At 54.8% G+C, this 13,280-nt stretch overlaps 1 protein-coding gene across 2 annotated transcripts in view; it reads right to left on the reverse strand.

Moving 5' to 3' along the window:
* CRHR1 (corticotropin releasing hormone receptor 1) overlaps positions 1-13,280 on the reverse strand; it is a 49,843-nt gene that overhangs the window by 10,464 nt on the left and 26,099 nt on the right. For both annotated transcript variants that reach the window (XM_082373855.1, XM_082373854.1), the window contains exons 3-4: positions 7,243-7,362; positions 2,398-2,483 (exon numbers count right to left, since the gene is read on the reverse strand). In XM_082373855.1, the coding sequence (XP_082229981.1) occupies positions 2,398-2,483; positions 7,243-7,362 (206 nt within the window). The remainder of the gene's footprint in view (positions 1-2,397; positions 2,484-7,242; positions 7,363-13,280) is intronic.

The following is a 13,280-nucleotide window of genomic DNA, read 5'->3' on the forward strand; positions in this document are numbered from 1 at the left end:
CATTCAGGAGGCTTCAGTGCAGGGAGGGAGATTGAAGGCAGCTGTGGCGTCTCCAGCTTGCTGATGTCCAAGAGGGGGACAGACGCCCGCTGCTCTGGGGTGGGGGAGGGGTGTCTGTCCTAAGGCAGGAGGCTGGCGACCTGACCTCCACTTGGAGACACGTGGTCAGCCTCAGGCCCTGCAGACCCAGCAGGACGATCAAAGCGCAGGGTGGGGCGTGACGGAGGCGCTGCGGGCTTCTCGCCTTAGCTGTGCTCCCCGACACCGTCCCTCTCCGGGCGTGAACTGCGGTCCTAAGAGCCGCAGACAACACTGACCTGCCTTTCCCATCCTCCTGCCTCCTCCACTGTGTGCTGGGTAAGGAGTCCCCCACTCCGCTGAGTGGTCTTCTTGCCCACCCGAGCCCCACCCGAGCCCATCTCTTCTGGTTCGACTATGTTTCCTAACATGGGAACCTTACTTTCCTCCCCTAGTCCAGGTGGGTGCCTTCATCCCCAACCCTGGACTTCTGGGGTCGGCTCACCATGTGAATGCTTAGCAACCTGGGGGCTGTCTTTGCTCAGGTCAGGTCACTGGGGAGCTGGGCCAACCCACCCGGCCTGGGGTGGACCATACGGCCTGGCCTGTGTGACATTAGATGCCAGGAAGCCTCTCGCCCTGCATCCCAAGTAACTCTTTCGTCTGCCAAAGCAGCACTACTAAAGAGCGTGTCATTCTTTTGGGCTAAGCACTGCCCTACCTTTGCAGCTTCTACAAGGAGAAAGCAGAGCCCCAGTATCTCAGTGATGTGAGGCCAGGCAGCCTGGGGGAGCGGCTAACCAAGGCATGCGCGGGGGGGGGGGGGGGGGGGGCGGGGAGGGGGAGGAGTGCTATGTGGGGAAAGCTGTTCTCCCACCATCAACCTCACTGCACACCGAGTACCTGGTTCTGGGCAAAGGGAACCACCTCCAAAGCCCCGGGGTCCAGGCTCCGACTCACGCTGGCTGTGTAACCTTGTGTGAGTCACTCCCCCTTTCTGGGCCTCAGTCTCCCTCGCTGTAAGGTGAACGGGTTACCCTAGATGAGAGTTTCTCACTTTTTCCCCATCACCCTCCCACACGCTCCCCCCTGCACTTGTTAAAAATACAGATTCCCAGGTTGTCCTTGGAGAGTTTGGTTTATCGGATGTTGGGTGTAGCCCTGCATTTGAAGAAGTGCTCGGGATGATTCTTATCACCAGGCAGATCAAGATGGGATGGAGGGTCCCCAAGGTCCCTTCCAGTTTAGATCTTTTAGGCACTGGAATTCTTGGAACTGCCTAGACCAGCCCCTCTCTCCCACGCCCCAGCAGCCTGGGGCCCTTGGACAACTTGGGGCATCTCCCATCTGCCCTTTCCTTTCTGCTCACTCCTTCTTCCTGCTCCGTGACCCCCACCTTCCTCAGCACCCACCAAAGGGGTGGGTGGAGATGTAGGGGAGGGGACAAGGGGGACGGAGGTAGCAGCAACACAGAACAACAGATATGCCCGTGTGTCTGCCAAACATCACCCTTAAAAGAGTTATTGCACCCTTAAAAGATTATTCATTGTCATAAGCAAAGATGAGAATAAAGATTGGTTAACTAAGCTATGGAACATCTGTACAATGTGATATTATGCAAATGTAAAAAAAAAAGAATGAAGATGCTCTTTACGTACTGATACAGAACAATCGCCAAGGTGGATGATTATATGAAAAAAGCAAGGTGTCGAACGAAGTGTATAATACGCAACATTTGGGTGAAAAACAAAAAAGAATATATATACATAATTGCTTGCCTATGCAGAGACTGTCTCTGGAAGAACTCTTAAGAAACTGGCAAAATGGTTACCTCTGATGCGGGGAGCCCAGTGGCTGGGACAGGGCTGGGAGGGAGACTTTTCTGTTTTCCCATTTGTACCTTTTGAATTTTGTATTGTGTCTAAGCAACATCTTTTTCAAAAACATTTAAATATTTGAAAGGCTCTTCAAGGGCTTTTTCCAACTCCATTGCTCCTCCCACCCACATCCCGGATTCTAACGCATGATCCTGGCTGGACCCGGTGGGTGGGGTGGAAAACGGATGAGAACCAGTCCCAGTGAGCTAGGAAGGAGGGAGGGAGGGAGGGAGGGAGGAAGGAAGGAAGGAAGGAAGGAAGGGAGGGAGGAAGGGAGACTCAACTCACCGCTGTCAGAGCCTGCCCGCTGCCCTCCTACCTCACCCTCCCTTGAGGATGCCCACTCGCGGGCTGGCCTAGTTCTGGCTCCCCAGTTGGCTTCTCTCTGCAGGGCAGAGACACCAGCCTCTGGCTCTCCCGTCCGGCTGGCTGCTACCAGGCGCAGAGCCGTGCTGGGCGCCCAGGCCCCGCCCTCAACGGGGTAGCTGGCTCGGAGCCTCACCTCCTCGCTAAGGATCTCCTGGCATTCCGAGTAGTTCACGCGGGCGGCCCAGGTGCCATTGGCCAGGCACTCCCGGTAGCCGTTGTCTGGAAAAAGAGGAGAGTCAAAGTGACCCGTGGCTCCTCTCCCGAAGAGTAACTGAGCATCTGTCCGTCCATTCGACTGTCCATCTAACCGTCCATCTGAGCCAGCAGAGGAGCCGGCTTGCTGTGGGGGGAGGGGCTTTCTTACTACCTCCACCTTCCTGCTTCTTTCTGCCCACTGGCCCCCAACAGAGATACAGTGGTGACCCCAATGCCTGCCCACAGGGCCATGGCTCTGCCCACCCAGGCTGACACAATCATGCCCATGGGCAGAGGCCTGACCAGCTCACTGGGCTGTTTCCTGCTTCCTTGCAAGCCCTTACGTGGGGCAGATTACACGGTGGGCACCCTTCTGAGAAATCTCCCATTCTGGGGTCTCACATGGTAGCAAAAAAGAATGGTGAGTTCTGACGAGTCAATTCTCACTCACGAGGCCGGGCAAGATGTGGACGGGAGTGCGGTGACAGCTTACGTGGCACAACGCGATGACAGGTTTCACACGGTGGGACTCTCCGTGGCGAGGTATCCCGTGGGGGTCTCACATGGCAGTGTCTCACGGGGGTGGGGATCACAGGGCAGCTGTTAGGGAAGGTCCCCAGGGTGGCATTTCCCTAGAGCAGGCCTTATGCTGGAGGGCCACGTAGTGGGAACATCCATGGTGGAGGTCTCTTGGGACAGAAAATGACAGGTGGCAGGAGATGGGAGATGTGCTGGGGGATGTCATGGGAGTGGGTCTCGTGTAGCAAGTATTTCGTTATTAGGATCCGCTCCAACTGGCTCCCAGCCTGGCACGTGGCACTTGGGAAAAAAGGCAGGAATGTGGCCCGGGAAGGGGTGGGGGTGGGGGGTCCAAGCAGTCATCAGCCTGGAAGCCAGAACGTGTCACCTTCTAAGGAGATTGGGAGTTGCCTGTGGTCTGAACTGAGGCCTGGCTTCAGGGCTCTGGGACGCCCTCCTTCCTGCCCACGCCCCGGGGACACCAGGGCCCTGAAACCCAGTAGGGAGGGGTCCAAGGGAGATTCAAATCTGGAGTCTTTGCTTCTTTGCTGGCGGAGGTCACCCTGCTTCACCCCGTACCCCTCTCAGGCATCGGTAGCTCTAAATATGTTTCCCGGAGTAAATTCTGGTCCTGACTCCAGGGATCACTGGCTGGGAGAGGCTTGAGCCATTTCCACCAGAGCCCCTCGCCTGCTGCAGGCCTTTCCATGGCTCACACTGACCTTCACCTCACATCCCCCGCCCGCAGCAGGGCCGAAGGAGGTTGCAGAAGCTGCTTGGGTCCCAGTCCCTGCGGTGGCAGAGCGCCACGAGAGAGGCAGAACGGGGGCCCCCACTGCGTGAGTGCCATCGGCCAGCTGGCCTCTCAGGACCCTCTCCTAATGTGTAAGAGGAAGGGCTGGACCAGATGATCCCCAAGAGGCCGTCCAGCCTGGGACCTGCCTCTCTGCTGGCAGCACCACACAAGAGGGAGAGGATGGGGTGGGAGGTGGGTTTGCGGCTGCCTCCCCAGGAGAGGGAGCCCCGGCCTGGCCTCCAGGGCTGCCGGGCTGAGGCCTCCTCTCTAACGCTGCCCCTCGGCCCTTCTGCTGAGAGGCTGTTCTCACACAGCACACCAGCGGGGAAATGAGGCTAAATGGATTTTTAAAGCTCTGCTCAGCTTCCCTGCCAGAGGACCTGAGTCTCGGCAGAGTTGAGCCCTTGGGCAGAGTTGAAGATGCTGCTGATTCCCTCCTAACTGCTAAATGAGGGATAAGCTACCAGAGGGCTGAGGGCTCAGTGGCTGGGGCTTCGGGGACGCCTGGGGGGACGCACGGAAGCAAGGGAATCCAGTGTGTCTGCCATGGACGGAAGGTGCCTGGGACCAGAGGCTGCTCCAAAATGTCTTCAAAGAAAGGGACCTGGGGTCAGAGATCTGGTGGGAAGGGGCACGAGGGCAGGGGTGGGAGTTGCTGCCTTAAGAGAGGCAGTATACTGTAGTGTTACGAGCTCTCCACCCCGACAGCCTGGGTTCAGATCCTGGCACCAGCTGCTACTAGCTTCGTGTGTGAACCTGGATGAGTCCCACGATTTCTCAGTTTCCTTATCTGCAAGATAGGAATGATCCTAACCAGGGTTCCTACCTCAATGGTTGAGGGGCATTTCTAGCTGACATGTACGGGGTGCTTGGAGCTCTACCTGGCATGTGATGTGAGCTGTTATTTTTATGTTTTTATTATTATTGTCTTGGAGCTATATTTCTATAACCTTCCATAAGATTCAGAACATGTCCCTTGTCGCTATCATAGGGGGTACTGGCGGGGATTCCAGGAGGCATCCCCTCGGCTCAAGCTCCCCTTTGAATCCCATAGGTGGGGCAGGAGCCTGGAGTCCTTCCCAGGCCGGGTCATCCAGAGGGAGCAGGCTTGCAGGAGGTGATCCTGCAAGAAAACAGGCCCAACGAGCAGCGAGTCGTTGCCAGGGAGGATGCGGCTTCCTTGTCTTTAATTGCTGAGCTGAGCAGTCCTCCCGGAGATTCATGGGAAAATGGATATTTTGGGAAATGCTTCCCATTCCTTTGAAGATCAGATGCAGTGGGAGGGAGGCCATTAAGGCGAAGGCCTAGAAGTCCTGGCAACGCCTCATCGGTAAATGAATTAAATGGTGCCTAATGATTAGGTACAATTCTGCGTTCCCAGTCGCTGCTGATCACTCGGGCGTTCCTCATCATTCTGGCGCTGGGGGCACCCGGAAAGGGCAGTCTTCCAGCCCCGCCCCATGTCAAGCGACCATCAAGTCCTCCATCTCCTCTCCTGGGGTCACAGAGGGAGGAGCAAGGGGGCCGAGAGAGCACCTCACCCAAACCTCCCGCCACCCATCCTGCAGGTGGAGAAACTGAGGCCCGGGGAGAGCCAGTGCAGAGGGTTCCTTAACCAGCTACAGGTGGAGGTGGGACTAGAGCCCAAGGCTCCTGGCTTCCACTTATGGCAGGGCTGCCCAATTGAGTTACATGTGCCCAGGCACTAAAGGTTTATTCGGGGCATGTCAAGTCACCTTCGGGGACGAGAGTGGGGGTAGTTCATGGGGAGTGGCCAGGACCGGCTGCAAAGGTAGGCAGGACTGTAGCCACAGGGGGGACTTAACCATGGGGGCAATGCGGACCCACAGAAGGGCTGACTCCAAGCAAGGGTGTGACAGGGTCAGATGAGAGACTAGGGTTGGAGATTGGGGTACCCTGGACCGGGGCAGTGGCATTGGGGATGGAGGGCAGGGAGGGTCAGACATGAGACTCACTTTGGAGGTGGAATTGACAGGACCTGGTGCATTGGTGAGGGGACTTGGGGAGGGGGGTCCTCCTGGAAGCAGCCCCCCATGCCCCACCAATCACCAGCCCTAATGCTGCCTTTCTCCGGGGAGCTCCAGGGCAGGGCACCCGGCCGGGTGAGGGGAACAGCAGGCGGGCTCTGGTTCCCCAGTTCCAGTGCTGCCTCCAAGCCTTGTGACCTTGGGCAGTTTTAGCCTCTTTGCCTGCATTTCCGACTAAAATGGGCCCAAGTTAGAGGCTGGCAGGATACACAAACTCTCCTTTAGGTCGTTCTGCCCGTCCTCCTACTTGCATTCTCCCCACACCTCCTCCAGGCTTTCTTCTCCTCCTGGGGTCCAGGGTGCGGTTGCAGACACATGAAGCTGCATGGTCTGGCTGTTCCAGTCTCCCGCCCAGTCCCAACACCTCCCCAGGGCCCTCCCACCCCTCGTTGGCTGTGGCCCCCAACCCGAACCCCATTAATCCAGCTGGTAAAAAAAGAGAGGGGCAGGAGAAGGAACTTGGGAGTTCTGAGCTGGACAGAGTCTTAAGAAGCCATGTCGTCCAGCCTTCTCCATCCTCAGATGAGGGGCCAGAGGGCCATTAGAGAGGAAAATTGTGTTCAAGGTCACAATTGGTGTCTGTGGTCACCCTCTGTCACCTCTTGGGGGGGCTCTGAGCTCAGGCCCACCAGACCCCAAGGGCCCACCCAAGAAACCCCCCACCCTCCCCTCAGACAGCTCAGGGCCCCTGGCCTGCGCCTGTTGCTCTCTTGATAAGCAGGGGCTGTGAGGCATTGACAGGGGAGAGCAAATTAATTCTGAGGGTGACAGGTGGCATAGCAAGAAGCTGCAAAGCCTGGAGGTGGAGGCTCAGGGCCCTAGGGGAGCAGGGTGTTTACATGGGGATCAAGTATCTGAACAAACCCTGCCCGGGTCAGTCGTCTCCCACCCCCACCCCACCTGTGGGCCTACATGCAAGGACAAGCCCCCTGCCTACAGATCTAAAACTCTGAGTCCCCCATCTCGTGGCTGGAGGGCTCTGGATAGGCCTGGTATCCTCTCTGAGCAAAGTTAGGGCTTTCTGATGATGTCTGCCCTACCTCATGGCTCATGCCAACGTTAACCCGGTTTGTCAACTGCAGAAGAAAGTGTCAGACAGACCTGGATGCGAATTCCAGCTTCACCTCTTACCAGCTGCTGACCTTGGGCAACTTCCCTAACCTCTCTGAGCCTCGGAGGCCTTAGTTATATGACACAGTCACATGTGGCATCTTCCAGGGTATTGTGAGCATTGGTAGTAATGAGCAGAATATCCAGCAGAGCACAGAGCTGGCCGTTGGTCAATGGCGGTTGTACCCGTGAGTGGTATTATTATTATTGTCATTGTCATTATTATTTTCCCCACCTCCAACAAGTCCCAAGCTCTCCCCATCCTGTCCCACCTCCCAGGAGATGGTCTTCCCTCCACGGGCTCCCTTACTTGTGGTGTTGTAGCGGACACCGTAGAAATAGGCAGGGCAGGGTCGAACCACCAGCTGCCCTGCAGGGCTCTGGGGCCAGCAGGTGCCAATGAGGTCCACGGATGCATTGCACTGCAGTCCTGTGGGCAGAGACGGCTGGTGAGGCAGAGCAACATCCCCACTCCAGTGTCCCACCCCTCTCCCCACTGGGCCCCATTCACAAGCCATCTGGGGACAGGACAGGAGCAATGACCCCAGTGCAGAGATGAGCTCCTTTTCTGCAGAGGAGACACCAGGGAAAGGAATCTGAATTTGATGCTATGGCACTAGGGAGACAATGTGGGTTCCAGAGCAGAGGAGGAACAGAGACGGCTGGAGGTGGTGGTAAAAGTTGAGATCCTGGCTGACATTTAGAAGAAGGCTGGACGTGCTCCAGGTCCCCTGCTCTGTAGCCTGAGGACACTTCTCTTGGCCCTTTACTTGGATCGCAGCCCTTAGAATTCACAGCCTGGGACTTTCCTGGTGGCGCAGTGGTTAAGAATCCGCCTGCCAATGCAGGGGACATGAGTTCAATCCCTGGTCCGGGAAGATCCCACATGCCGTGGAGCAACTAAGCCCATGCACCACAACTACTGAGCCTGCGCTCTAGAGCCCACGAGCCACAACTACTGAGCCTGCATGCCACAACTACTGAAGCCTGCGTGCCTAGAGCCCGTGCTCCGTAGCAAGAGAAGCCACCGCAACGAGAAGCCCACGCACTGAAACAAAGAGTAGCCCCCACTCGCTGCAACTAGAGAAAGCCTGCGTGCAGCAATGAAGACCCAACGCAGCCAAAATAATAATAAATAAGTAAATAAGAAAAAGAAAAAACCCACATTTAATATTAAAAAAAAAAAAAAGATTTCACAGCCTGGAATGGCTTGGAAGAGACCCAGCCAACCCCTGACCCAGTTTCTTCACATGTCTCTAGAACCAAACCACATCTGCTCTGGACCTGCAGGGAGGAACCAGCTAAAGGAAGTTGGCCCACCTTCCAGCTCACCTGATAACCACTTCTACTGAACATTCGTGCTCTGGTCTGTGCTGGGACCTAGGAGAGGACTGATTGAGAAGGGGACCACGGAGAAAAAAGGAAGGGAGACACCACATGGGGGAGTGGAAAGGAATCAGTAATCTGGAACCCTGGCTTCAGACTGGGCTCTGCTACTAATTTGCTGTGTGATTGTAGGCAAGTCGCTTGCCTTCTCTGGGCCTTAGTGTTTTATCGATAATGAAGTAGTTGGATCTGATCAGAAATTCTTAATCTCAGTCCACTGGAAGCTTTAAGGGTTCATAGAGACTTTGAAATTAAATGAAAAATTTGTTCTATACATGCAGTTGGGAAAGGCACCATGGCTTTCATTAGAGTCTCAAAGGGGTCTGTGACTCAGAAAAGGATGTAAACAACTGGACTAGAGAGAGGATGTCAAAATCCCCTTCCAAATATTTGCCCTTAATTAAGAGCTTTTTGGAGTGGAGTGTGCGTGTGCGTGCGTGTGTGTGTGTGTGTGTGTGTGTGTTGGAGCAGAGCTGAAGCCACAGTAACACTTCTGGGAAGGTGAGAGGGGGCTTTTGGTCTCCAGTGGGTGGGGGCTGGGCTGAGGACAGTCCCGGCATCCCTCCTGATGCTGCCCCTTCTTTCTCTGCCTTTCCATGCCCCTCTCCTCTCAAGGCTGGCACACCAGTCCTGTGGAGACCCAGTGCGTCCATCACGATGGGAGAGGTTAATAACCTGAGACTGGCCATAGAGTGTACAGACAAGCCAGGGAGAGCCACGAGCCATTGAAGGGGTGGCATCTTCAGTCCAGAGCATCAGCAGCTGCCAAGCCCTGGCTGGGGCCCGCCTGCCATCTCCCCCGCCAGCTTAGCCTGTGCCCAGTCCCTCAGGAAAGAGCACTGGGTTAGACTGGCGTCCCTTACTTGCTGGATGCAGGGCAGTGCTGAGCAACACTTGTACCAAATGCTGGTTTTTCTTTCTAATCAAAGCTATTCATAGGATGTGTGTGCAAATCTGGGCTCAAGGGGCAAAGGCTTCGAGGCTAAGTGGTTTAATTGAAAGAGAAAGAAATCTGGATTGGGGCTTAATGGACACGAGGAGACGGCCAGCTAGGCAGCAGGGGTGGGCCAAGCCCTGGCGCTGTGCCACAGTGGAGCCTCCACGAATGGCATCACAGAGAGGTGATGGGGGTAGGGGAGTGAGGAAATCAGGTTGAGATTTTAATCTGCCATGGGTCATGCCAATCGTGCTGAGCCTTGAGGAGGGGAGAAGCGGAGGCATGTGGCCGTCAGGAGGGGGGATAATATTATGGCCCGTGCTCTGCTTCTCCAAAGGCCTTCTTCATGTATTTTGTTTGCTCCTCATTCACCCTGCAATGTCATTATTCCGTTTTGTTTTTTTTTTTAATTTACAGATTCATTATTCCTGTTTCACAGATGAGGAAACTGAGGCCCAGGGAAGTAACTGACTTGCCCAGGGTCATGAGTCAATGAGTGAAAGAACTAAGACTCATAACCAGGTGTTTGGGACTCTAAATCGAGTGTTCTTTCTATTACAGCGCATTGCTTGCCAATAAAGGGAGGAGAACAGTCAAAGAGGCAGCAGGGAAAGGAGCAGTATTTATTGAGGGCTGACTGTGTGTCAGGCACCTGCCAGGTGCTTTACATATACCACCTGACTTAATAACTCTCCTCAGTAGGTTGTTCATTCACTCACTCATTCACATTATCTCCTGAGCTAGGCACTGGGAGCATTAAATGGAATGTCACAAGTGGTACCTGGAACTTGCCTAAGGCCCACTCTCAGTGTAGCATCTGCCCTCCCTCCCTGCCCTCTCTCCCCTGCCCTGGAAAGTTCCCCAGAGTCCCTTCTGAAAAGAACAGAGGGCAGGGCAGGACTGGGCACCAACCACAGCCAAGACCAGGCCAGACCCAAGGCAGGGACCGGCTGCTGAGCCGATGGCCCTCCTGGTCTCAAGGACCAGGTACCAGCCAATGCCCAGAGGCCTGACCCCACCCACGGCTGGTCGGGGATATGCGGGAATGGGCAGGGTAGAGCTTTCTGCCTCTAGTCTGTGGTACAGATTAGGATTCCATACCACCTACTATGGGTCTCACACCATCTGCCAATGTGGGTGCTAATTCTCCCGTTTTACAGATAGGAAAACTGAGGCCGAGCAAATTGCTTATCCTTAGTCACACAGACACTAAGAGGCAGAAGTGGGTTTTGACGCCTGCCCAGGGCTCTTCCCACTGCACCACAGCGGTCCCCAGTCTGGGCAACTGGCCTTCTCAGCATTTGGTTGCACTGGTCTCTGTGCCCTGGGCTCCTCCGGTAGTGCCTCCCTCTCTCCCTTCCTCCCGTCTCTCGGAGCTCACAGAAGGCTGCATGGAGGTGGTGCGGAGGGACACTGCCGCACACATGACCTTTACGTTAAGAGCCCAGAAAATCCTGGAGGGAATGAAAGTCTTTGTGCGAGACGGGAAGAAAGGGAGAGAGAGGCTGCAAGAATGAAGAAGAGAAACTAAATGCAAGCTGTCAGGAAACGACGTCGCCCCTCCCTCCGAAAAAAAAGGCCCGCTCACGCTGGCCTGGGCTCCAGAAACTGGGTGGGCGGGGTCCGAGGGAGGGAAGAGCCAAGCAGGGGTGTGGCCAGAGGCACAGGGCCAATCAGGAGCGGCGACCAGGCTACGACGCGCAAATACAGGCTAGGAAGTTCTAAGCGTAATTGGCCTCTTGGTTTTAGGGAGTAGACGGAGAAGAGAGAGGTAGGGAGGGGAAAGAGGAGGAAAGGAAGGGTGGAGGAAGAGGAGCAGGGATCCAGAGGTAGAGGGAAGGGAGGGGGCTGCAGTCTCCGCAGGGGAAGGGTGTACAGGATTTGGGGGGCCGGGGGAAACAACCTTTGTTGAACACTACTCTGTACCAGGCAATGTGAAGGGCACTTGATGAAATTCATGCCACCCATTCAATTCACTCCATCACTCTTTGAGGAGAAAAGCAGGGAGGGGACAAGGGGAGAAGGAGAGAGGGGGAGAGAGAGGAAACAGAAGACAAAAGACACTGAGAATAAAACAGGGAAAAGCAGACAGAAAGCCAGGAGAACAAGGTACAGAGAAAAATAATTTCAGAGGTACTGTGGGTGGGGAGGGACTGGATTTCCTAGTTGGGAAGGGGAGAAGGAAGGAAAGGAAGTCCTGGTGTCACTCAGCATGGGGGCTATAAGGACCTAGAGGTCAGGGCTGTTGGCCTGTGATTCTCCAGGTCCCACTGATACAAATGTGCAGTCTCTCCTGCTCTCCTGGGGGATATGTTCCCCCTTGGGTAGCATAGTTCTGGGCTGAGGAGCAGTTTGGACCAGAGTAAACCAGCCTTGCAAATAGCCGGGTAGACTTACCAGCCAGCAGCACGAAGCCTGAGTTACTATTAGGACCCAACTCCTCCCCATGCAGACCCGTCACCAGGATCCCCTCGTGGTCAGTGAAGTAATAGGTAGGGAGAAATAAAGACTTTGCTCTTTCCTCAACAAGTTTTACTGACCACCTAAGGAATGTTTTAGGAGCTGAGGATACAGTGCCTGTTCTAGGAGGTGGGGATACGGTAATGAATAAAATAAATGCCCAGCTGTCAGAAATAGAGACACAGATGTAAAGAACAAATGTATGGACACCAAGGGGGGAGAGCGGGGGGTGGTGGCAGGATGAATTGGGAGATTGGGATTGACATATATACACTAATATGTATAAAATAGATAACTAATAGGAACCTGCTGTATTAAAAAAAAAAAAATGCCCTGCTGTCAGTCTACGGGGTTGGGGGTTGGGGTTTTGTGTGCAGACAGACAGACGTACCTGTTAACCAGTGAGAGACGCTATGGAGAAAAAACAAGCAGGGTAAGGAGATAAAGACTGACAGGAGTGCTGTTTTAATTTGGTCCTAATATTTAGGCAGAGACCCAATGGAAGTGAGAGAGGTAACTGTGTGCCTACCTGGGGGAAGAGGGTTCTAGAGGGAACAGCAGCTACAAAGGCCCTCAGGCAGGTGTGTGCTCAGTGTGTCTGAGGTATTAACATTCCTGTCACTTGGTGGCTCACCCCTTCACTCATGGGGCAGCTAGATCCCTTCAGAGTGTTTTCTGGGGCTGGGGTGGGTGGAGCCAAAAGTAACCCATAAAACTGGTCCTGTATCTTCCTCCTTCCCCACACATGCACAAAGCAGATGCGTGGGGGCCAACACTCCAATTGTTCATGGGAGCACTGCGGTCAGCCCGCCCCAGATTCCTGTGAATGGAGGGAAGAGGAGAGAGGAACAGTATGAAGGGCTCCCACCTGCCTCTGAAAAACACCTGCTGAGTCAGAGTCCTGGAGGGAACTGCTTTAATGAACAGAAAAGAACCCTTTGAAGGTGGCCTATTTAAAACTTGTGCACAATTGGGCACTGGTTTCTTCCCCCAAATAGATTATATAGTTCCCTTCCCATCAGGCTCAGGGTCCAAATGTACTCAGCAGATCTTTCCATAGTAGATAACTTCCAAGGAAGGTTGGAACTGCTTCCTGTCCCCAGTTATGTCGGGTCTCCCATCAGGGGCTTCTGAATGAACTAGGGTAGGTGGGCACGTGGCAGCAGCCCTGCAGCTGGGAAGCCCATCCCCCTGTTTGGTTTAAGCCCAGGAGGGAGACTCAGCCAAGGCTGCCCAGAGGGGCAGCCAAGTGGCCCAAGGGCAGTCTCTGAAACACACCTGCTTGCTCATTCCAGGAAGGTGCTGCTGGGATGAGTGGGCAGGGGCTCTGCCGGTGTCACCTGGCATGGAGAGGCCAGGCAGAGAGCCCTGCTCTTTGCTCGGCCACTTTGTCATTGGACTGTCTTCTCCTTGGCTGGGCAGAATAGGAAGATGCCTTTGTAGGGTGTGTGATTCATCAGGACATGTGTGTGTGATTCATCAGGACATGTGGGTGGGAGCCTCCTGTCCTGTGGGTCTATGGGCTCTTCAGTTTTGCACCTAGTACAGTCTCAGGTACATAGTAG

The sequence above is a fragment of the Balaenoptera borealis genome, assembly GCF_965194805.1.
Source record: "Balaenoptera borealis genome assembly, chromosome: 20".
Classification (NCBI taxonomy): Eukaryota; Metazoa; Chordata; class Mammalia; order Artiodactyla; family Balaenopteridae; genus Balaenoptera; species Balaenoptera borealis.